General features: G+C 41.3%; 1 protein-coding gene across 1 annotated transcript in view; it reads right to left on the bottom strand.

Annotated features, from left to right (window-relative positions):
* GPATCH2L (G patch domain containing 2-like) overlaps positions 1 to 24924 on the bottom strand; it is a 33780-nt gene that overhangs the window by 4421 nt on the left and 4435 nt on the right. The window contains exons 3-9 of the mRNA XM_009319401.1: positions 22080 to 22144; positions 18516 to 18692; positions 18101 to 18180; positions 15946 to 16010; positions 15051 to 15105; positions 13022 to 13107; positions 3386 to 3477 (exon numbers count right to left, since the gene is read on the bottom strand). Coding sequence (XP_009317676.1) covers positions 3386 to 3477; positions 13022 to 13107; positions 15051 to 15105; positions 15946 to 16010; positions 18101 to 18180; positions 18516 to 18692; positions 22080 to 22144 — 620 coding nt within the window. The remainder of the gene's footprint in view (positions 1 to 3385; positions 3478 to 13021; positions 13108 to 15050; positions 15106 to 15945; positions 16011 to 18100; positions 18181 to 18515; positions 18693 to 22079; positions 22145 to 24924) is intronic.

The following is a 24924-nucleotide window of genomic DNA, read 5'->3' as shown; positions in this document are numbered from 1 at the left end:
TTTTGAAGCCCCTAAGTCTTAGATCACTGAAAGTTCGAAGGACCTTTATCACTACAGACTTTCTTCTTCCCTAGGCACTGGCTGTTGGTCACTGAGTTGGATGAACTTCTTGTCTAATCCAGTACAGCCAGTCTTACTTCCTCCAGATTTCCTTATTCTACTGCCAAACTAGACTAGCCAGACGTTTGTTCTTACCTGGTGAAGGCCTCATGCTTTAGAGCTCACACACTGCTCAACTGTCTAGTGTGGAAAGCACTAACTTTCATTTTCAATCTCTCTCAATATTTGCATAAGTTTGCCCAACTTAATTTTGATAACAGTCACTTCCTGAAGTGCAAATGAATTCTGAATTTTCTACCCACTTTTTGTTGCTCTCAACAGCCATGCCTTTTTCCAAAATGCTATTCTTTAACATCTCAGTTATGGTATTTAGGCCAGTTAGCCTCAAAGGGCAGGACTAATACCAGAAGTTTAAAGCTATAACAATACAATAGAGACCTAGGCACTTCTGCTACAGTAATGCATGTTTTTTGATGTTCATACAAGGGTTTCTGACAAAAGATGCTTTACCAGATCCCATAAATACTCACATTCATGAAAGTACGTGAGAAGACACGGAATAAATTTAGTTTGCTAGGCTCCCAAATAAACATATCTCTAGCTCCTTTCTCTCATTCCTGCAGCTAGAAGGGAGATAGCATCCACATCTCATATGCCTTTTATTAGCATCTTCTGATTTCAGCCCAATTCAACTCCAAACTTTCTGTGGATGGTGGGGGGGGTGAGGCGACAGGGGAAGATTTGTAGCTGCATGTTTAAGAAAGAAGCTAAATTCATCACAATGACAGGGGAGAGTGTTGGCAGAGATTTGAGCTATTTATTCTTTTAGGAAAATACTATAAAGAATGACACGAGGAAGCCTCTATCTGCAGTCTTGTTCATCACACTGGTGAGGAGTCCGATAACAGATGTATGCAGTAGCGTGATTTAGTGCCGGGAGCTGGCCCCTGATGTGTATTAATACAGCGGCAAAGCGGAACGAGCCCCTCTTCATCACTCATCTCTATAAAAGAGGTGGAATCCGAGATGGCCCGATGTTCGGCAGAGCAAGCCCATTTGTTCTGCTGACTGATGGAGCCAGCTCAGGCTGTGTCCTTCACCTCCATGGGGCACTCAGGTTGCAAAAAAGGAGATCACTGAAGCAGGACCTGGTCAACAAGTGAGACAAGAGCAGTTGGACTCAGCTAAGGAGCTATTTAAAGGTGAAGAAATCCAGCACTCTGTGTGCCTGCAGTGACAGGCATGGGCCTGCATTCTGATTCACCTGTGTTTCATCCTTTGCAGAAGTAAAACACCACAAACATAAAAAGCCTCTGTGGTGAGAAAATGAGGCTGCCATGATTCCTCAGGTAGAGGGGAACCCCAGTGTAAGACATTTATGTAGGGGCGAGTAGATGCATGGCAAGGGAGAAAAATCTGTATCTATCTCATCAATGTCTAACAAGCATAACAGTCTTCAGTTAATTCTACATTATTGCAGAGTAATCCTGTGTATTTCTTTAGATATTAGTAATTCCACAGTCGGATCGCCTTTGACAGAAACAATATCAGATTTCAGAAGTTTCCAAGTTACATGCTTGTGCTCCAGATGCAATTGGGAGACTGCCGTAGAAAGTCAGCTAAGACACAGCTTCAGCTACCCAATCCTAAAAGTTTCTTTCTGCAAGTCGGTATTGCAGCAAACCCTGCCCATAGCTGTTAGCTTTGCTGGGGATATTTCTAAACAGGGTCTAAGGAAGAGATCTTTACCATTTCTGACCCGTAAAGACCTTGCAGCACTTTTCTGTTGGTGATCAGCACAAGCATCCTGTCTGGATTCCAGTAACTACATGCTCCTTCCTTATTTTGTAATACATATTCTAATTTTCTCCCCCTCATTCCTAAAAAAAAAAAGCCAAAAACCAACCAAACAAAAAACTATCAAAACACCTTTCAAACCTCTGTGCTATTTTCCAGTGCTGAGTTCCGCTCCAGATGCAGATTCAACTCTTCAAAAAGTGTTCACTATACAATTTGCCTTGTCAGGTAAGTACAATTTACATAATATTTTGAAACATGTAGGCATAGAAATAGAAGCTGTCCCTATAGAAAGCAACCAGCAATGCAGTACAGAATACACTCTGGACAATAAATAAATGGACAGGTAACAGGGGACAGTGAGACACTATTATTCATACCAAGAAAACCTAGTATCCCAGAACTAAAATTCTGTGGCTACAGATACATGATTTTACCAACGCCTTCACTACAGAAGTTTGAATATCCTAGCACGGAATACTCAAAAGCCAGGAAAGAATACCCTAAATAAACAGTCAATAACAGATGACGCTTTTGCTGAGCAACAGATTATTAATTTAATGCTTTTTTCTCTTCTTTTTTAATACAGAACCTTACAGACAGTCTGTAATCCAGATCTGTGTTCTGGAGAGCTAGCACAGCTTTCTTCCCTACTTCATTATTCTACTGTCTATCCACCAGCCCAAGGAAGAAATCCAAACTTCATTCCTCCTATTTCATCATCAGTTCCTTTGGCCTTCCCCACTGTTTTCACATCACCATTTTTCCCATCAGCCTACCCACTGCCTTCTTGCTGGATTACAACAACAGTTTTTTAATAAGCTAGTTAGAAGAACTTGGGTTGCTTGATAGTAGGCAAAATATTTCAAGAGGGGGTAGGGTGAGAGGCCAGAAAGAAGTCTCCTAAACCCCTCTGTGTTCTACAGATTAAAACTTTTTCAGATTCTGAGGACTAATCAATCACTTTCCAGAAATATGCCACATGAAAATAAACCAGCATTTTAATCACTACATCCCCAGAGCAAGAAAAAGAGAAGTGACTATTTTCATCCACAAGAGTAAGACAACTCCCAGGGAACCGGTGGTCTCACCCAGTGATGATACAAAAATTGCCAGATTTCTGCTCCTGTGAAAGTGTCTAGAAACACCCTGAAAAAGGGCACGAGAGCTAATGTTAGCCCAACACTGAAGGAACACAATTTGTATAGTGATCACCTCCCTATTACCGTGTACTGCATAATTTAGGAACGGTGGAAATAACACCTTATGAAGAAACAGATTATTACCCACTGTACAGCGAAGCACTGTAAATTATATTAACTTACCATAGCTGCATCATCAAAGATTTGTTTAGTAGGCAGCTTTTGATGCTATGCACATGATATTCTCTTTTACACATTGCCTTTCTCACACACGTTTCATTAGTTTCAAATCAAGGTAATGCTATGTTTGACTACTGTGACTCTGGCACTTTGCTCAAGAGGGACATGACTTTAGAAATGCTGGCACAAAGATAAATCCAGGTTACCTGATGTTGGGCTGGACATGGAGGCTGCAACTGGCTTTCGCTTCCTCTTGATGTCCCTTGAACATGGTGGTCCCAGGTGTACATTTGCTTGCCTATAGAGAAATTAAACCAAATTAAACTCTGTTCCAGCATCACCTTCCTGTAAGACTCTGGTCAATCAACCTCCAACTCCCACCTTCCCATCAGCTTCTTAACTAGTAGGCAGCACAAATCAAAAGCTTCTCAGGGAAGTTTTGCTCACATTCTTCAATAATATACCATTATGCTCCCATTTCTTTTAAGAGCTCATGCACATAAACTGCTCAGAAGAATAATTATTTCTTAGCCTTGTTTTGTATTAACTTTAAAATAACTCTTTGCATAAGTAAAGATGTGATCAAGCAGTGATACGACACATGTCCTACCATTACTTCTATAAAGCATAACAAGCATCTGCAAGATTGCTTTTTAAAGAAATGGTGTGATATTTGCTCCCTTATTCAGTAATTACTTTGCAACCTATTTAGTACTGTAGAGTCATCTTAGAATGTATCTCTATTCCAAACGTCCATGCATATTGTTTCCACTACAGTAGTAAGTTCATAAATTTAGGAATGCAAAACTCGTCTCATGCATTTTCAAAATTATTTCCTTATCAAAGTGCTGTGAAAACAGCTGAATCTGGCTTATGGTAATACAGCCTTGCTGCACCTGTAAACTGGCTGAAAGGCATAATCTGTCCTGGTCATATCAACTGTTAAGTCTGAAGCCTACTGATGACCACTTCAGTTTAACCATTTGCCAATTAAGAAGAAACCTGCATTATTGGGACTGACTTGAACTGAGCACTCCTCCAAGTTCTAGACATAGAAGAGAAGTTTAATTCAGAAAAGACAGTCTTGGCAGCAGACCAGAGAACTTTCTCAAATACAATCCATAATGAATACAAATGCATAATTTAGCAATGACGTTGGGTTCAAATCCCTGCTTTGTCTGAGATAAGAGTTTCTTTGGCAAGTTCCTTGGTCACTCTCTGCATCAGATCTGACATGCAAAATGCAGAACTACAGTGCAAATAAAACCCATTAAAGATTGTGAGGTGCTTGCATGGTATAAAGATTGGAACCATATAAATTTTGATGATTAAGTGATAAAAAGCTTCTGTGTCTTTAAAGCTTGTTATTTTGATTAAAAAAAAAATCCTGAAAGTTTAACAAACTCATTTATCAAGTACTGAAATCTTTTACAGATAACAAAAGGAAAAGTTCATGGCTTCATATTTCCATGCCAAAATCTATTTAAAAAAAAAGAAAAAGCAGCATATTTATAATTTTAGATGCTGAATTTATGCAAAACCAAAGTGTACTGTTGTAGCTATACAGAACAGTGTAGGGAGAGCAAAAAATTTCCTATGACAGCCAAGACTATAAATTGTTTGAATGCTGCTGGGTCTACCTACTTACCTGTAACAAATGTGCAACCACAAAATAAGAAAGAAATATCTACCATTCTGTCTTCTCAACTAAAATTCAAAAGTTCTACAAGAAGTCTACAGATCTGTCATCTAAATTTGACATTTAGGAATAGTTTCAAAAATTTTTTAAATTGTGCTAAGTTTCGCTGACAGCCAATTTTTCAAATCAGGGAATGCATATTAATATAACCAGACACAGAAGTCTCCTGAAATAATGAACTACAGGCTTTCAAAAGTACCAGGACACCTATAGACTGCATGTTCAAATCTCATGTTTGTATACATAAGTGACTAACCTCTAAGTGACTTCACATATGCTAAAAACTGCTTTTTTACAGGATTATGATAGTGGCTATATAGTATTTTAACAGAGTTCTACCGTGTATTCTGAAACATCTAGGCACACAGAGCCCAAGGAAAAGACAGTCTAAATCAAGTGGAACTTCAGTTTTTTATTTTGCATCAGTGACACAGTATTAGATTACTAACTAGATGACTACATAATTACATATAATAATCCAACTCATTTTATCAGATAATAATAATAAGGTTCCCTTTTTAATTTTATGAACTTACACCAACATTAGCCAGCTGACCCTTGGTGGAGAATCACTACGGACTAGGAAAGAAGCATGCACTATCACTTCCAAGAGACCTTATGCAATTTTTCCCAGTTCACAAATGTTACAGCTAGGTTTTGAATAAGAGCTCCTGGCTCTCAGCTCCATGCTCAAACCACATCTACCCTTACCTCGATTACACAGGGGGTAAAAAAAAAAGAAACATGAAACCAGAATATGAGAATCTCAGAATTCCTTCGTGTAGTGAAAATAAAGGCAAATCATATTCCAGCTGGAGACTAACAGCAAGGACGCTGCATCTAGCAGCCCTGCCTCTAACACACAAAGGCTCAGAGGTCATAAATTGTCTCTGTAACATGTATTTCATTCAGGTTTATCCCTTATTGATCACCCACACTTCAGTTAGTAAATCAGGAACCTATTGATTACTCACTGGCTCTGACTGACCTGGTAGTAAAAGTGTCATTTTCAAGTGGCTGGTGCACTTTACGGGCACCATAAATCTGCATACAGGGAATCTCCAGGTGGTAGGTACCTTGGGAGAGAGAAGAGCAAAAGAATGCACGCAGGGATGATAGTCCTCATTAAGACACGGACAGAAAGGGTGTCTGAGGTATAATTTATGAAATATGCATTTTTTGGTAGATACCACACTTTTCAATCTAAATTTCTAACCACTAGCTCGCATACAGGTGCTATATCAGTAAGAGAATAGAATTGGTGAATCCCAAGTTTAACAGCAGACTCCTAGAAACACCACCACTGGGAAAGTCAGGTCATGGGTATGCACAGCACACAACATTGTCGTGGACAGGCTGAACTATAAATTATGAAAGTCTCACTGACAGGCTGCAACCATGAATTAGTTTTTCTGCCAAAGTTGAATTTTAACAACTCTTCTGAACAGTTTAAAAATGACTCTGAAGTAGAATAGAACAGGGCTGAGAGGAAAGGCTGACAGAAAATGCACATTCATGCATTATCACAAGCCCCTCTGTGAAGAAGTCTGAGGCACAGAGCTTCGTGGGATGAAAGATCTGGGCCTAAACTGAGAAACTAGAACAGTACTTACTCTGTCGTTACTGGCTTTCAATCTCTTCTGCTAGGCTTCTATACTTTCTTCAATGTCGCACAAACAGTAATGAGAAAATAACTGCCTGGTTACTTTTGGATTATGGCTGGTTGATCATAAGAAAAAAAAACAAAGTCGTAGTGCTCAGTCACAGTTGGATCTGCTAGGTGACCAGAGACTAACGTGAAAACCTAGTTTACAGTCTACAGAGGACTGACATTCTAACCTGGGAAGAGAAAAAGCAGAACACACCTGGAGAGATAAAGCAGGATCCAAAGTGCAGCTACGCTGATGGCTGCAATATATTCAACTCACACTGCAGCCTCTCACTGCCAGGAGTTAGTGAATGAAAAATTACATACATATAGACAAAATTGTTTTATATGAAAAAAGGTCTACAGTGTCTTTCTGACAGTGATGATTTTTTTTTTTTTTAATCACAAGCTAAAGGAATTATCCAGGAAATACGGATTTGTCTCTTGTTCTTAACATAGTACTTAAGGCACCGGATTCTGCATGCAGGTCACGCTGGAGAAAAAGCGGGCTTTGCTATGCAGAAAGCTGAGATTCATTGCTGTCTCTGTGTCAGAAGTAATGCTTCCTTTCTTTTCTTTTCCACATATATATTCTATGACTTTAGTTTTGTTTTTTTTTTTTCTTTTAAATGAATTGTAATTGCATACACCGGACTCCTATTTCACTCCTACAGTCCAAGGTGACCACGTGCTGCACTATAGGGTCACAGGAGCTTGCCACTATTTTACATCTACCACAGGGTTTCAACAGAAAATTAGGATTGGCAGTACAATCTGTGGGAGACAATACAGAGCACAAGTAGACAGCAGCCCACAAAGAACCTTACTGAACAGCATCAGGCCCCTGAAACCTTCACTACCTGTGAAGAAAAGTCTAGATTCTAAAGTGATGTCCACTCTCTCAAAATTTGGGGTAAAAAAAAACACAACGGAGGGCTCTGAGAAGACCCTATAGAGCTAATTGCGACAATCTGCGGCCTTCTTGGAGGCAGGAGGCAAAAAAACACAACGGAGGGCTCTGAGAAGACCCTATAGAGCTAATTGTGACAATCTGTGGCCTTCTTGGAGGCAGGAGGCACATCGCACACTTGGGGGTGTATGCCTCTCGCTGTAATCTCACATCATCCAGCTTCTAACCCTATCCTTGGAGGAAGCAAAGCACTTAGATTATGTATTGAGAGGCAGCCATTAATCTACTGTCATACAAACAAGGGATGCTATTATCCTCATGTTAAAGTAAATGTTCAACAGAGACAGCCTTTTAACAAGGATACTGCTACTAAAACTCCACACAACCCAGCTGTTGCTGTTGTGATGCTATATTCCCAGCAAACACAGGCCAAACAAAAGGCTCTCTCTCTAAGCCCTGAAGTGTTACCTGAGGCTGTTGATGGTGGCTTCACAAAATTAACAGTAAAAGCAGAGTTCTTCCTCCTCTTTGACTATAGAGCCAGCTGGGCACCAAAGTCTGATCTGCACATAACAGGTGTAAATCAATAAAAGTCGCTCATCCAATCTGCACGCGAAGCTCCCATGTATGCAAGTGGTTCTTGCAATCACATCACACTGCAGGTATTTCCTGTGCATAGCAGTCTCCTCTGCCCTGCAGAGCCTCATGGGAGAGCTTCTAGAGCACATTTTCAGATTCCAAAAATCACTAACACGTCAGCTCACTTCTTAAATAATCCAAATCTCATAGGTCTTCATGCAGCAGCAGTCTGTTCCCCAAGTAAGCATTCTAATGACGTAGCAATTCCATTCCTAAAAGTCTGTGTGTGGCAAATGCAAGTGAACACATTTTCTTCTAGTTTTCCAGGTAAGCATTCCAAGCAGAGACGATGTGATCCCATATATTGCATTCTCTATTTTCATACTGAATCACACGATATCTGTGCTAGAAAGAGTCCAAATATTTGCCAGACCTGCTGAGTACACAGATTTGATAATGGCAACATGCTTTATAGGCAAAGAAAGCAATAGCAAGTAAACAAAATTCTGAAGCCAAGGGGAATTTATTTTTCACTCCAGAGAATTAGGATTCACCAAAATGGGAGCATTAGGCCTCAGACAACTGCATGTGACACTAGGTTGATAGCTGCTGTTCATTGCATGCCTGTCAGAAGAATTCAGTTATATCCCCAACTGCAATATTAGCCAGGCTTTAGCACAGGAAGACATGAAAGTGCTCCAGTGAAATGGAAAAAGATTTTTAAAAAAACTAGGGAGAAAGATGCCTAAAGCAGTTGACAGCAGACATTTTTACATGAAGACAATTCCAGGAAGATGAAGATGTGTGGATAGGTTGCGTGGAATGAACTAGACACTGTCCTGGGCAAGTGGGACAGCATGAAATCATGAACATCCGTTCACTGCTTCAGCTGCCTCAGGAAAGGCTTGACGTTGCGGGCTAGAGCTATTCAAGCCTTTTCACTCTAACACCACCACCAAATCCAGGGTATGGAACAACTGGCAGTTTACTAGGAGATGATCACTCACCCCTTTAGATCTTTATCCCATGTTCTAGGCAAGATGAGAGACTTACTTCTAAACCAAATTAAACCCTAGGTTTACGGTTAATATCAACTGAGAGTACATGCAAAGCAGTTTTCTTCGATTCATCTGTACTGTTCAGAGGTGTCTCTAACATAATTCTTCAAATCTCCACCTTCAACATCTACTTGCCATCTGAGGTCCACTTTTCCTATGACCTCTAGTGGGAACATTTAATTGAGTTTTTCACCTATAACCCTATTTTCAAGGCAAGGCAAACAGTAAATGGCATTAGGGACAGTTTATCTTCTGCCTTCCTCTCTTATTCTACCTGCTATTCAAACTCAAATTGAAGGGAACATTGGCTCTAGGCTCTTCTGAAACTCCTACCCTGCCTCAAGGGAATAACATTCCACCAACCAACAACCCATAACATCTTCCCACTGACAGAGCGATTGAGTAACCAAAATCTAATAAGATATTCCACTTGAGCCTGTACAAGATCCTCTTAAGTAGAAGGAGTTCAAGAAGAAAATTCTGTTCAGACCACTCCTTTCTCCCAGAAAGGCAAATGGGCAGAGGGGAAAGAGGGGAAGGATCACTTGGGCTGTCCATGCAAGTGTCTACTTGCTTGCTTTTAACAGCCTGCATCGTCAAGCCGAAACCTTAACAGACAAGACATGATTAGCAAATGCTTTGTGCTCTTAAAGGAGAGTAATTATAGGCATGTGAAAAAAGGAAGGGATCCCTGAGGTACTCTTCCTTGCATGCCTCCCGAGAGGAAGCAGGGCCATTAAAAATTCCATGATGAAGAGGAAAAACAGCCTGGGAACAGCCAGGAGGCAATACAGCAAATTAATACACCAACCGTCCCTCGGGAAGACTGCAAGAAAGCAGGAAACTCTCCTTGCTTCACAAAATAAAATTATACCACTAATGATAACAGTCACCACACACACAAAACTGCTTCTAATGATGGGTGTGAAATTCCCAGTGCCGTGCATACACTTTGAATGAAATCTCTTCTCATCACAGACATAAAGAAAGGTAATCTTGGTAGTGTACAATTTATACGGTCTTTCAAATAAGACTTCCCAAGGAACCCTTCACATAGAACCTCCTCCTTGACACTGAAAAGCCTGTCTTGAACACTCCCAACTGTGCTCAGTATTCTGGCCTTCAGCTCTGCTTAAACGAAGCACTGGGTTACCAGTCTTCCAGATGAACTGCACTTCCAGATGAACTGCGCCAAAATCCACCACTGAGACAAAGAAAACATTTTCATAGGAGAGAAAAGACTCCACCTGGTAACTATACTCCATTGGACACATCTGTGATAGCAGAAACTGAACAGAGAGAGGTAATTTTGCATGGCACGATGGGCATCAGGTTGAAGAAACTGGATGTCCGCAACATCAAGACAGTTTCTTCTCTAATACATTTCATATAATTCTCAGGGGATTAGCTTCCCCGACACACACACCATTCTGACAGATTTCCGAGTAGAGTTTCTCCAGGATGAGGTGCAAGCTGTTAGGAGCTTACTAAAGCACAAACTACTGGAATTGACTCCATCCATGGCAAAAGAGGAAGACATTAACTGGGGCAATGGCTGAACAGCACTTACAGAGATCACCTGAACCTCCTGTAAGAAAATGGACTACCAATAGGCTTAGCTCTTGAAGCACCTAAAGAACAACTGTTGTCAAGAAAACGTTTCTGTGAAGGAACAATTTCCTTCCATGCACTTGGCAGCATCTTTACATAAAGCAAGCAACTTGCACTGAGGAGTTCAATCCTTGCCACATACATGCGGCCACATAACACATTCATTCTCTCCATATTTCTTTCTCCTATAAAGATTCTTGAGCACATTTCACACTAAAATAGGAACTACTTTCTCAAACTACAGGCACTTAAAAACACAGCCGCCTCTGGGATGGGACAACTTCTCTGCCAACATCCAGTAACAATTCATTGGGGATCATGTTTGTCAGGACACCAGCCACCTGTTCATTAGAGGAAGGAACCAAGCATATATTCCTTGGTTAACTAGACTACATATTCAGCAAAACCAAGCAAACATGATCCCTCCAGGTTTAGAAATCCCTTGCCATAACCAGTAGCTTTGGAAAGGGCCTTCACTGATCATCATAAGGGTAGAGACTTTGCCCTGTTTGAATTTGTGAGCAGGATTTGTCTAGCTCTCCTTTCTGGAAGACAAACTTCTGTAGAGCGCTAAGTAAAACACTTGAGGCACAAGGAAGGTTATCCTAGCTGTAAATGAAGAGACCAATCAATCTTCTTGCTTCATGGGCACAAAACATCCCCAGACTGGGGCAAAAGCACAGAAAGAAACCAATTTGCTGATGCACAATCTTCTGAATTCTTTTTATTCTCATCCAGTTGAATGTTTAAGAGCTGATTTCTTCCTCCCTCTCCCTTTCCAGCTTTATCATGCTGGCTACAGCAGCATGAGGTCATGGTGCGACATCACAAAATTCCCTGCAGAAGCCAGTGGGAGGAGAGGCTTTGCTGGGTGGGTGCCAAGCTTTCGTTCAGACACATACAACCTCAGTACATTTTTCATGCTCTATTTGCTAATTAACAAGGGAAAGAAAATGATGAAGCTGAAAGTCCAGACGTTTCTTTCAGATTTGGTCCTTCGTACAAGCACATAAGCAGAATTGTGTCCCAAGCAAGGCTCTGTCTCCTAAGAGCTCAAGGGCACCTTACCTTTAGATAGTCACCTGCAGCTGAAGAACAGGAGTCACCTCCAAGGCCAACACTTGAATTTAATTTAGGATTAGTCAGCAGAAGGTGCCTGAATAGCATATTAACCCCAACTATGCAGACTCAAATATTCCTCAACATTTGGCCAGACCAGATATAAATTTCAGCTACAGCAATAAAGAGACATATCAAGCCATTAGACGTCACCTCAGGTGAGTTCTGAATCTGTTCAGAGGGTCTATTTTAGGCACCCAGAATTCCAAAATGCCTCAGCATGTCACCTACACGAGCTTGTCAGCACTACTCCTCTCATCTTGTTCCGATTTTAATAGTGGGCAACAATACTATGCCTATTTGTACCTTGTGCTGGTTTTGGCTGGGATAGAGTTAATTTTCTTCACAGTAGCTAGTATGGGGCTGTGTTTTGGATTTGTGATGAAAACAGTGTTGATAACACGGGGATGTTTTCATTATTGCTGAGCAGTGCTTACACAGAGCCAAGGCCTTTTCTGCTTCTCACACCACTCCACCAGTGAGCAGGCTGGGGGTGCATAAGTAGTTGGGAGGGGACACAGCCAGGACAGCTGACCCCAACTGACCAAAGGGATATGCCACACCATATGACGTCATGCTCAGCATATAAAGCTGGGGGAAGAAGAAGGAAGGGGGGACGTTCAGAATTATGGCATTTTGTCATAGTAACTTTGTCCCAAGTAACTGTTACACGTGATGGAGCCCTGCTTTCCTGGAGATGGCTGAACACCTGCCTGCCGATGGGAAGTAGCGAGTGAATTCCTTGGTTTGCTTTGCTTGTGTGCGCGGCTTTTGCTTTACCTATTAAACTGTCTTTATCTCAACCCATGTGTTTTCTCACTTTTACTCTTCTGATTCTCTCCCCCATCCCACCGAGGGGGAGTGAGCGAGCAGCTGTGTGGTGCTCAGTTGCTGGCTGGGGTTAAACCACGACATACCTATACAACACACTTGCAGCAACTCACTGCACAATCCAGGACAGATCAGATTTATTTCTAAAAGCACAGTATGTTCCGCCTGTCTGTCATACCCTGTTTCATATACTCTAAGTGCTTAGTGTACTGAGACTCTCAAATAATCTGCATCAGTGTGTTTTATGCTAAGTTTGAACACAGGTCTCCTTGGGAAAAGTGCATTAACCTCCAGGTCCACAATTATTGTTCAGACCACATAGTACTACCAAAGATAACCATGGAAGGGAAGTGAGACAACCCCAACAGAGCAGAGCAAGGGAGTTACCTGGCAGTGCAGCGTGCTGGTGAGCATCTTCGGTGGGAAGCATCAGCAAGCACATCCAGAGAGTACAGAGGAGATAATGGATTGAACTGGAAAGTCAAGAGATTTTATTTAAGCAAAGCGCAAAAAGAAATAGTCTCCAGATACAGCTGCTCAGATCTATTCTCTACAGTTGTTCATACAGTACAAGGAGACCTTTCCAACGCATCAAGGGGTGAGACTAGACGAGAACTGACTCTCACTTCAGACAAAAGGCTAGCACGGGATGCAACAGCAAATCTCATAACCATCTTCTCACAACAGACAGCCTTATAAGCACACTCCTCTTTCAACTCGCATTATTACAAATTCTGGTTGACTAACAGCATAGTCAAAGAGCTCAACTGCTGCATGCCATGAGCAAAAAGTCTGCTTCCCTTTCGGGAAAGCCTCTTGTCTACCTTCACATTGTAGAGAGAAAAGTCATTGTTATGAATGGTGCAAGCACAGAACCTCCCACAGAGCAGTTCCAATATTCCCTACGGTCGTATGTATCACTAAAACAGACCTCTAGAAGACTCAGGCCCACCAGGTTCAGCTCACAATGAGCTCCCAATTCATTCTACAGCAAGTGAGCTGGTCCTTCCACTCCCAACCCACCTCACAAGCTTTCTCTGCAAACTGCTTAAAACAAACTTCTGAAACACTGCATGGTCAGGCTAATCTTAGATCCTTTGTTAGACATACACTAGACAAATCCTGAAGGCATCAAACAGACAGCTTTTTGTAGAAGATGCAACTGTTAAGATTTTTTTTTTAAAGGTCAGGACAGAAATGGAATAATCTAGTCAATCAATGCATGGAGCAAACTTTGCTCAATATGCAAATAGAAGGTTTAGACTGGTAGTTTCTCTGGGGTACCTGCATTACATTTCCATTCAGCATCTCCTCTTTATAATTCACACAACAAGCAGGAAATTCATTTCCATGTGCTTTGCAAAGTGCTACACCAATCTCCAGAACACTTTTCTTGTATTACTAAGATTACTGATGTGTTTTTAAATAAAAGCTATCTGCAACTCTAGAACACTAGGCCTTGGACTTCAACCTTTCTGAGAAAGAAGAGGCACTATGAACCACAAAGCTGCTGCTATCAGGGAGCTCCTCCTTAAGTTGGACTGTTAGTTTACTGTCAGTGAAGTAACACTGCAGCTGCACAGTAGGGGAGAATTACCAGTAACCCTCTGTATCTGATTCAAGTTCATTTAAGAAAAATTTATTTTGGTCATTTTAAAGCTTATGTAGTTATCATTCTTATCTTTAGCAATATAAAAGTGGTATGTGGTATGTTCTTATTAACAGAAAATACACAATTGCACAAAGGCCTGAGAATTATTTCTTGCTATATATGTATTTTTAGTCACCTGAAGGGTAAAACAGATTTCAATCCTACTGCTCACCAACCAAAAACCAACTTGCAAAGGAATAGAAGGGAGCATGCATGGCTAGGAACACTGTAACAACACGACTGCTCAAATGGAAGATCCTTTTTGCTTTCTGCTATCAGGAAACCGAGCTCTTATATCTTAAGTAAAAAAGCCTTCTAGCACTGAAGCTATGAAAGACTTACTGAAGAATATAAAACAAAGAGTTTTAGCTAAAAGAATGTCTATTTCTCTTGCTTATCACCTCTTACATTTTCCTGTTACAGCTGCTATTTAATTACAATCAGCTCACCATTTTTTTCCCTTCTCTGTTGATGAGACTATCAGGTAGAAGCCTGAGCCAAACAAGACAAAACAAAGCATTTAAAAAAAGAAAAACGTTCCAATTCTTACGGAATTTTGAGAGGCCAAAGTTCCTCCTGCCAAGAGGCATTTTCCCTCCCACTCACTGTCAGAGAGGAAGGCCTACACTAACCTGAAACAGGGAGATAAACAAGAGGAGCTCCTAAGCTATTCAGTTTAAACAGACAATATGCCAGAGACATGGGTTGTGTTCAAAGCCCAGAAGACATCAGTTACCAAAATGAGAAGGGATAGGGATGCCTTACCTCATGTGCACAGGCCACAGTGTGTGGGAAATCAGAAGCCGGCACTTTGTTCTTTCTAGAGAGAAGGAAACCAAGAAAATAAAAAAGGTAGAGCAGAGTCAGCTTACCTGGTTGCGACCTCTCTTCCCCATGGATGGTAACCAAAAACTGGAAGGAGGCAGAGTCGGAAGGACAGGTTAAAGAGAGAAGGGGAAGGGAAGAACAAAGATGGAGGGAGAAGGAGAAAGATTAAACATCAGCAGGATTCATATTAAGAACAATAAATTTCAGATCCAAGGAAGAAAACTGGATACCAACAGCTGGTGAAGGCTGGACCCACTGCACTACAGTCAAGAGGTGCCACCCCTACCTATCCATTGCCCAACAAGAATAGCATTAGAGGGATGCCAAAGGATACGCACCATGACTATTTCCGGTGCTGACTACAATTTAAACACACTAATTGGGGAAGGAGACAGAACACCAAAGAAAGCAAGCAATTTCGCAGCTGCCTTGTCAGCATCATTTCTGCAGTCTGGGTATGCGCCCATAGCATGACTCCACACAGAAGCTTTTTTAACTAACATATAGGGCTCAGTCTTCTCGTACTGTGCAGAAGATCTGCAGTTATTGCAATGGCACATTATAAGGGAGCGGGAAAGAAAAAGCTGACTGTAACCAAAAGGGCATTTGAGCAGTGTTCACACACTGGGGCAGCCTTATAAACAAAAGGGAAGTCAGCAATTGCAAATAAGAAAACGGAAAAGCCATCAGTAGAGGACTGTCTCCCATTCCACAGGTCACTGCATGCTGTTACCACCCAGCTCGTCATTCCCTTCAGTCCCAGGAAGGAAGAGGACCCTATAGCTCTTCCTCCCCTCCCAAAGTTCTGCACAACAGCTGTTAAGGGCCTTACTCTTTCTGGCGCGGATCACTAATATGACCTAGCCTCTCGGTGCCCAGAATGCTCATGGAGGTCTCCTGAAACACAAAGACAGGTAAAAGGTTGCAGACTCTTACACAGTGAGCAGACATAATAGTTTGCTGCTGCCAATAAGAACAGATCTTACTCCCCTGGGCCGCATCCTTTCCTTTCCAGCCCACTCTCAGCTGAACATATTCACCTTCTCCTTTTAGAACCTCAACTGAGCTGATTTAACTAATTAGAATGGCAGAAAATCATTTAGTTTTATTTGTGGGGCTTGGTTTTTATTATTTTAGTGATGATATTTGCTTGCACAGGGGCACACCAAGGACTGGACCTGTACAAAGTCTGCAGCACAAGGATGCAGTTAAGAACAGGGGGAATAGCTGAGAAGTGCTTATTTCCAGGTTGCTGGAGTCAGCTGGGCCAGAAACAGGCTGAGAGACAGGACATCACACTGTCCCACTAACAATGGGGATTCACCAAGCACAGGTGAATGAAACAAGGGGTATGCATGAAGCTTTTGCCCTTTCTGAAAGCAGCAATTCAGCAGTAGGAACTCTAGCAGCTAAAGAAAAGGTAGATCCTAGGAGAAAGGACTTGCTCTGGGAGCACGTTTCTCCCCGTGAGACACTGCCCTGTGCATGTGCTTGATGCTGGCATACGCATACACACACAGCCTGAAGCACCAGCTGTTCATATCTGCATAGCAGCTACCTCCAAGAAAGAAATATACTTTTCAGTAAGGGTCTGAAGAAGAGGGTAAAAGGTTTTCACAGGTGAGATTCTTCACAGTTTGTGCCAGGTACATAGGCAAAACACACCCAAAGTTTGGGGGGAGTTGTAGCAGCAGGGGTGAAAGATGGGCTATTTGTTACAGCAGGAAAATTATTAACTTAAAGTGCCGTAATGTTTAAATTTACGGTTTATTACTGTGTAAATTACAAGCCGTACTTTTGGTAATTAGCAGCTCGCTGGCGGGGAGCTCTGAATGAAACTCATTATTTATGATTACAATTTAGAGAGAGATGGGGAAGGGGGAGCAGTGACCTCCGCTGCAAATGACAAAGATCCCTTTAAGGTGATGAAGATGAATTAAACAAGTAAATATTATCCTTCTCATTTGGATCATTAGAGGTGCTGCCAACAGGCCCAGCCACTTGCAGGTGGCCTGAGGAACCTTACTCAAAGCCACTCTCTTGACAGCTGAGGATTCATATTTTAAACGCTGGTTACAACTAAGCAAGATGAGTGGAAGAAAGAAGGGGCAAACAAGCATCTTTCAAGTGTGACTGAACAGAAGGAAGAAGTCGCACTCCGCTAGACTCTGGGCCCCTCTAACACACCTTGCTAACAGACTCTCTAAAGCCAGTCAGCTCAGAATATATGCTAACATTTTCAAAAGCACAAAGCACATCCCAATAAAAGTAAAGCCAAAAACAGCCAACACCTTCCTTCTCAGAAACGTCTTTTACGACAGACAGCAGCACTCAACACTCCAAGATCTAGACCCGACCAGGTGTATCCCCTCCCTCTGTTAGACAGGCTTCTGCAAAGTATTGCTTATTCCTTTAGAAACTGCACTAATATTTTGTTTGTTGTCTGCCCTACATATAATAAACCTAGTGAATGGCTCTGGGTAACTTTGTCTGCATTATTGCATATACACTTTTATTCTTCTGTCTCCCCACTAAAAATGCCAATTGCTAAAACCACGTTCCTTTGCTGCCATTCATATCAGTCTGCTTCCCTATCCAAAATTTGGCCTTCATTCACCTTTGAGTCACCTCTCTGCCCTTGTAGTCTCAGATTATGAGCATGCACAAGTCTTATGCCATCATCATTTTCCCCTACATTCTGTCTAAATCTTCTTGATATTTATGCTCCCTGTCATTCATCTTCAGACCTCCTTTCATACTGCTTTTAGCACTGATCAACTGTCTTTGCCACTCCAAACCTGCCTTAAAATCCTCTTAGTCACTCAATCAACTTCTGACAGTCAAAGCAGTTAAATCAAACAATACAAGAAACAGAAAATGTACACGGCCCCTTTCTGCAGAAAACAATTCACATGATATCTTAGAATAGTACTTCAGGACTGATCAGCATTGGAAATACAAAATTATTATCCTGCAAAAGGGAATACCTTGCCAACAAGCCTCCTCCGACCTTTTCTGAGACAACGGGCAGCAGCTCCTGGAAGGCGATTCAGGCGAGCATGAAATCCTGAAAACCAAACCCAGAAAAACTGAGCAACGAATACAGAAGATTCTTCCTGATAAAACCACTGGGAAAAACAGTTAGTTCAGTGGTCAAATCAGCTCCTCTGTCTCTTGTTTCTCAATCTGCAAGAGGTAGATATGCCAAAAGAAGACTCAAGAATGTGGGCAGCTGGTATGAGTATTTTAGTATCCTCTCCAGTAGCGCAGCTATTTTTAATTGGATCATTAAAAGAAAACAGATCACTAATATCAGTTTAAATTGCAGCACCTATGAACAGAATCTACTCTTGCCATCACATCAGAAGTTCTCAAACACATGGCAATCCTTATGGACCTCACCTCTCTGAGCTGGCCGCGAGGGCAAAAGGAACGTGGAATCTGAGAGCTTGTCCAGGCCCGAGTCAATCCGCTCCACTTCAGATCGGTGGTCAGCTCCCCACTTGGGAAGAAGGTTGGGGACAGTGAATCCTGGAACACATTCTCCTTCATAAAACCAATCACTTTGCTCATCATCTCCTAAAGAAATAGGACGGAATTAGCCACAAGTAACATCAATGTGCCCTCTGACAGTCCCACAAAATACTACAGGTAGGCATTTCTGGATGTGAAATAGCTGAAGTCTCATTAGGAATTCCTTCCTGAAGAGCCTTATATTTGTATTCTGTTTCAATGATCTGCAGTAACTATGGGGCCTCACTAAATGCTTTAAACTATCCAACTCATCAGTCTACAGAATTTCCCTATAGAACAAAGCCCTCTTTATAGACCTGCCTAGGGCAGCTTTAGCACTCTGTTGCAAACGCATCTCATCAACCTTAGTTCAATGTTGTGTGATGTCTTATGCACAACTCTTTCTCCGAAGTAATTACAGTGACAGAGGTAGAGGCCAATCATTTGGCACATGTTATAGGCTGTCACGGGAGAGACTTCACAACAGGAGAAGACCAGGCTCACAGGGTAAGCACAGGGAGCATACTCACTGATGAGAAAGATCCCTAGTCTCCTAAGACAGCAGCTAAGAGGAAAACACACAACAGTCTGAGTGTAAGTACTAACCATGCTGTGAGTCTGTCTCAATCAAAATTTCTTAGAATCTGTCAGAACTACAAACCCTCTGCAAAACTAGAGCAGCAGCAACAGAAATCATAACCAAAGTCTCCATAAAGCAGGGTCACTGTAATTAATGCAGTTGCAGTCTAAAACCGAACTGCATCAGACACCATTCATGGTAAATCTGCCTGGCCAGAAATCCCCTGAGAGCAGTAGCACGTGAGCAGTGTAAGAAAAAGCAGGAAGAGGGCAAAGAACCTGACACACTTAGCTTTTCAGTAGCCCAACTAAGAGAGTCCCATGTAATTGCAAGGTACTTCCCTTAAAAAACTAACACACCTGACCTAGGGAAAACTCTCATTTGCCTACCATTAAGTCTCAACTCAAGCACCCCACTTACTCTCCTTTCCTCACCGAGTTACACTATTCCTGACTGAAGTCCATTAGGCCTACCCACACATCTTGCCAGGCAAAAAAAATAGAAAAAAAAATACAAGAAAAAGAAAAAAATTCATCCTAATAAGAATGCTGCAATCTTGCACATAACAGAAGCAGCAACACCCAAAACCAACTCCAGTCACCAACAGGTGGAACAGCCAGAACACTTCATCCCAAAGCTCTGACATTGCTTTTTATTTCTGTGATGTCAGTTGACCTAGCATGCTTGTGACAAATATATTTTACAATATAAATATCCCTACCTACCTTATAGTAAATTAAAACTAAGTAATGTTGGATAGTTCTTCTAAGTGATCATAATTTGTGCAAAAATATCCCTACAGTTTTGGATCTATGAGCATAGTGCACTGTCATATCTCAAATCACTACTTTCACAAGACAAACTTTAACAATCAGGATCATATGCTAATACCTCAGTAACTTTCACAGTGAGAGATCCCAATGCATTTAAACAAAAAAAAAACCCCTTACAATCAAATTATAAACTAGGACCATTCTCTGCTCACAGAAGCGCACTGGTAGCTGGAATTGCAAAGACAACCTATTTAATTAGCAACAGCACAAATATTACATGACATAACCTCAAAAGAAGGGGGGAAAAAAACTACATTCAATTTAAGTACACTGCTATCTTAAATTACCCATTATTCAGTTTGGAATTGTACTAGAAAACTATTTCTAAGGTGATGATCTGTGACAAAAAAAAAAAAAAAAGTTTTGTGCTCTCTCCATCTCACTGAAGTGGAGAGCTGTTGTCTACTTTTTGACTAGAAATTGTCTAAAAAAAAGGAAAGGCAAGTGTTTCTTATTTAACCTGAAAGTACAACAATATTTTTTAACTCTTTTTAACATAACTAAGATAAAACATCTTGGACAGAAAGCTATTATAGTATAAACTGTTTGAACAGACAGAGGCCTGATGACTAAGATGTCAAATCTCTTCTAGTACCTAGACAGGGAAGGCTGTAATTGGATTTTATTAATTTATTTAAGTAGTATATTCTACTCCATAGAATATACTGTATACTTGTATACTGGGTATCCTACTTTTAGTAGCAGCCGAAAGTTAATGCCTAAAACAGGGTGTAAAACCAGGGCAAGTATATAGGGCAAGCATATAGATAAGTGTATATATCTACTTATCCAGTCTACATCAATCTTGCCTTGTGTGATGAAGGAAAAATTCAACACTTCAGTCACGACCCTGCTTCGTCATCTGATATGCAAGCACTCAGTAATTTCAGCTCGCCCAGAACAGTCATCGGTAAAAAGAGAGGACAAAAGATTTGACTTTTCTGTTGCTTTTGAAGGATGGGAGGCTGGAAACAGTTATTTTTCAGTAAAGGTCAAAGCTGATATTTGAAATCCCTATTCTTAGGCAAAGTACTGTAGCCACCTAAGATCACAACAGATCGGCCCTACAGCCTAACATATAATCAGAAAACATGTAAGCATATTTGCTATCACTGTGTTGCCTCACACACAGAAACCTGGGTCAGTAACAAGCTAGTGGAAGCAGCATTTCCTACTGAGTTACTGATACTACTTCCTTTAGCACTCTCATATTCCCAGAAGAGAACTCATCCAAATCTTAGCTTATGAAATGTGACAGAATCAGAGTGCACACCAGCACAAGCTGCACAGAATTACAGGTGTTTAGGGTCACATTCCACCTGCTCCAAATATAATAGTCCTGAGTGCCTATGTGCCTACTACAACCTCTTTCACACCTACTTTTGCCATATCCCCCATAAACTGGACACTGCGCTGTCACTGATAAATAAAACCAGATTACACTCCACACTCAAACCTCCTAAGAAACCGTTTCTACAACAGGCATTGAAAATACTAGGCTCAACCAGTACTCACAAGAGCAAGGGAGGAACGTGTATTTAAAGAAATAAAACCTATCACATATTACTATCGTCTTCTTAGAACAGTCCGTTAGGTGACTTGTCAGTACTAACTGATTTTTTTTCACATTGCCTCTTCCTGCCCATAGAGAAAACGACTAACAGATTCAGGCACTAATGGCACGTAGACAACAATTAAAACACCTATAGAAACAAATCAAAAGCTCTGCTCTTTCATTATGGAGAGCTCTAAAACTCCTCTTGTATTTCCGTGCCTTTCCATAATAATAGCTTCTTATACTTCAAATGTTATGGATCTGATACACAAAGTATTTCAGCAGTTTAAGAGTGTACTGTTATCAAAATCACACCTTTGTAGCCCTCAGCTAATTTCTTAACTTCTAGCCCCTCCCAGCCACTGGCCTTTCTCCCATACTTCCCTCTCTGTCCCTCTTCAAACACAGATCTTTCTTTGTATTTTTAAAGAAATTAAGAGAAATTCCCCAGCAACACACAAGGAAAATCATAGGACAGTTTTTACCTTGGCGGCCCTCATCATTGGTAAACAGGCCAGTATCACTGCTGCTGCATACGCTGCTGGTTTCACTGGAACAAAAACAAACAAAAAACCCCGTTGTTACAATTGCAGCAGATACAAAACAAAAAACACGTTATTACATTTTACTAGCTTCTCTGAGCCCAAAATGCTTTACACATCTCACAGAAATTGCATTTCAGACACATAGCTGGCTCTAGCATGGGACATAATTGCTTTCTGTTAAAACTTAGCAATGCTGCATCACTTGAAAAAGAGTAGAACCTGTATCTAGCCTAGTTCTAAGTTATCAAAAAGTAATTAATACAACGGCATTTGCCTCGGGTACTAGAGTTAATAACCTAACTATGACATTGTCTGGAATACTCACTAGGAAATTAAGTGCAGTTAAAAACTCTGTCCTTGGGTCACTTAACAGCTACTGAAAACCCTCTGAAGTTTTCTACTTCAGATTCCTTTTTCTCCAAAATGTTATACAGGTACATAAACCCCCCTTCAATCTATGGCAACTTTTATTTTATTTGGAGGGAAGAGCAGCTAGTACATTCACAACTCTTCAGCTAAATACCTTAGCACAGCATGACTTGCTGCTGCTGAATGCAACCTCGTTACAGCACGCTTTGCATTTGCTGAAGCAGTTACAGAAGACTTAATTTTTAAACCAAAGAATTAAACTACTAATTAATGCGTAGAAAGTCGCTAATTGACTGTAAAGCTGGATGAATATTTGTAGCAGAAGCACATGCTCAGGTGAGTCCCAAGCATCTGATGGCTTTAATGCCGATATTAAATCAATCCTTGGACACTTCGGGCAATACTTCCTCTGATTTAGCTGAGAGATATCAGAACAAGCAGAAACTACTTACTGTCCACCCCCTTAGCACTAAGACCTTAGATGCCAACGTCAGGTATAACTCAGCACTAAAATCAATCTCCGATCAGAGCTTGCTGTTAGAAAGCATCTCTGGGTCTCTCTTTTCCAGGGAAATTGGATCACCAGACACCAGTGTCAATTGGAGACCCCTCGATTCAAAAGGGTGAAGGATGAGGGATCACAAGATGCGTCACCCCAAAGAATTGCAGGCACATAATAAAACACCATTTCGTAAGCATGTTATTGCTCTTAGAAAATGCACTCTAGAGTGTAGCCAAATCAACTCATCGTGCTGGATATCTACAAACCCTGCATCTTCATCATTGTATAAAGGCCATTTAAGCTTAAAGGATGAACAGTATGTACATGATTCCCACATTTCAGTATGTAAGTTAATATCAAATTCCAAATCAATCCATTACAAAGTTTGGCCATCCATTCACCCTCCCACATATACACCGTAGCAATTAAGGCCAAGGACTGAGAACCATGAGTCATTCATTTCATTCCTAGCTCTCCTACCAACTCACTGTATGACCCTGGGCAAATCTCTTAGCGTGTCTGCTTTCCCTTTCGAAAGCCTGGATTAACAGTCCTCACAAGCAGCAGATGCGAGGACTGAGTGACTGCTTCATAAGGGTTTTAGCATCCTCAGAGGAAAGGTGCCTGAGAAAGGAAAAAGCATTAAGTCAAGATTCCAGATCATATTAACAGTACTTTAAGTATCCTGTTGTATTGAGCTCTTTAGTTCCTTATAGATACACATTACTGCCAGTGCTTTACTGGAACAAACTTTCACGGATCTCACCCTCTTCACCACTCCTTTTACACTTCAGGGCTGAACACAAACTAGACTCCTACACAAGCCTTTCTGCAGGTCCAGTAAGTACTGATTAATGACCTCCACTTGCAAAGGAGGCTACTTACCTTAACCATGAAATAATGAATGCTATTGATCTGACAAGCTACTGCTATAGAGTGTTATTGATCACCCAATCTTTGGTTAAAATGGTCCTCATTTAGCAATTTCACTGTCGCAAACACCTGGAGCAAAGCATGCTTATAATTAAATAGTTTGGGGGAGTTAAAGTGAGAGGTGATGGACAGAGATCTCAGGTTTCCCCCATTTATTCTTTCGCCTGAGCTATTGTTTGTGTCAGGAGGGATATTGATTTTCTATAAAAATAAGAAAACAAGAGGCACCGAGGGGCTGCAGAAGGTCAGGCTGAGCTGGAGAAGGAGGGGAAGCTGAACACTCTGTCTTTGTCACTTGCCTTCTGAGAGAGGAATTTTTTCTTTACGGAGAGACTGGCCTCCAATTCATCAGCTTAGCCTGGCTCTTGACTGCCACTGCAGGCTGTCATCGAAACAGCTCCCTTCCAAAGGGTAAAGTGACTGTACTGCATACTCAGGATGAGCACTGGTTACACTCCCAGGCCAGAATACTGTACTGGTTTTGGCTGGGATAGAGTTAAATTTTCCTCATAGCAGCTCTATGGGGCTATGTTTTGGACTTGTGACCAAAACAGTGTTGATAACACAGAGATGTTTTAGTTATTGCTGAACAATGCTTAAACAGTGCCAAGGCCTTCTCTGTTTCTCACACCACTCCACCAGTGAGTAGGCTGGGGGTGCACAAGAAGTTGGGAGGGGACACAGCTGGGACAGCTGACCCCAACTGACCAAAGGGATATTCCACATCATACGACGTCATGCTCAGCATATAAAGCTGGGGGAAGAAGGAAGAGGGGACGTTCAGAATTATGGCGTTTGTCTTCCCAGGTAATTGTTACATATGATGGAGCCCTGGTTTCCTAGAAATGGCTAAACATCTGCCTGCCAATGGGAAGCAGTAAATGAATTCCTTGTTTTGCTTTGCTTGCACGCATAGCTTTTGCTTTACCTATTAAATCAACTTTATCTGAACCCATGTGTTTTCTCACTTTTACTCTTCCG

This window comes from Pygoscelis adeliae, unplaced genomic scaffold, assembly GCF_000699105.1.
Source record: "Pygoscelis adeliae isolate BGI_AS28 unplaced genomic scaffold, ASM69910v1 Scaffold71, whole genome shotgun sequence".
Classification (NCBI taxonomy): Eukaryota; Metazoa; Chordata; class Aves; order Sphenisciformes; family Spheniscidae; genus Pygoscelis; species Pygoscelis adeliae.
Note: the sequence above shows the minus strand (reverse complement) of the source record. Positions and strands in the feature narration are given on the sequence as shown.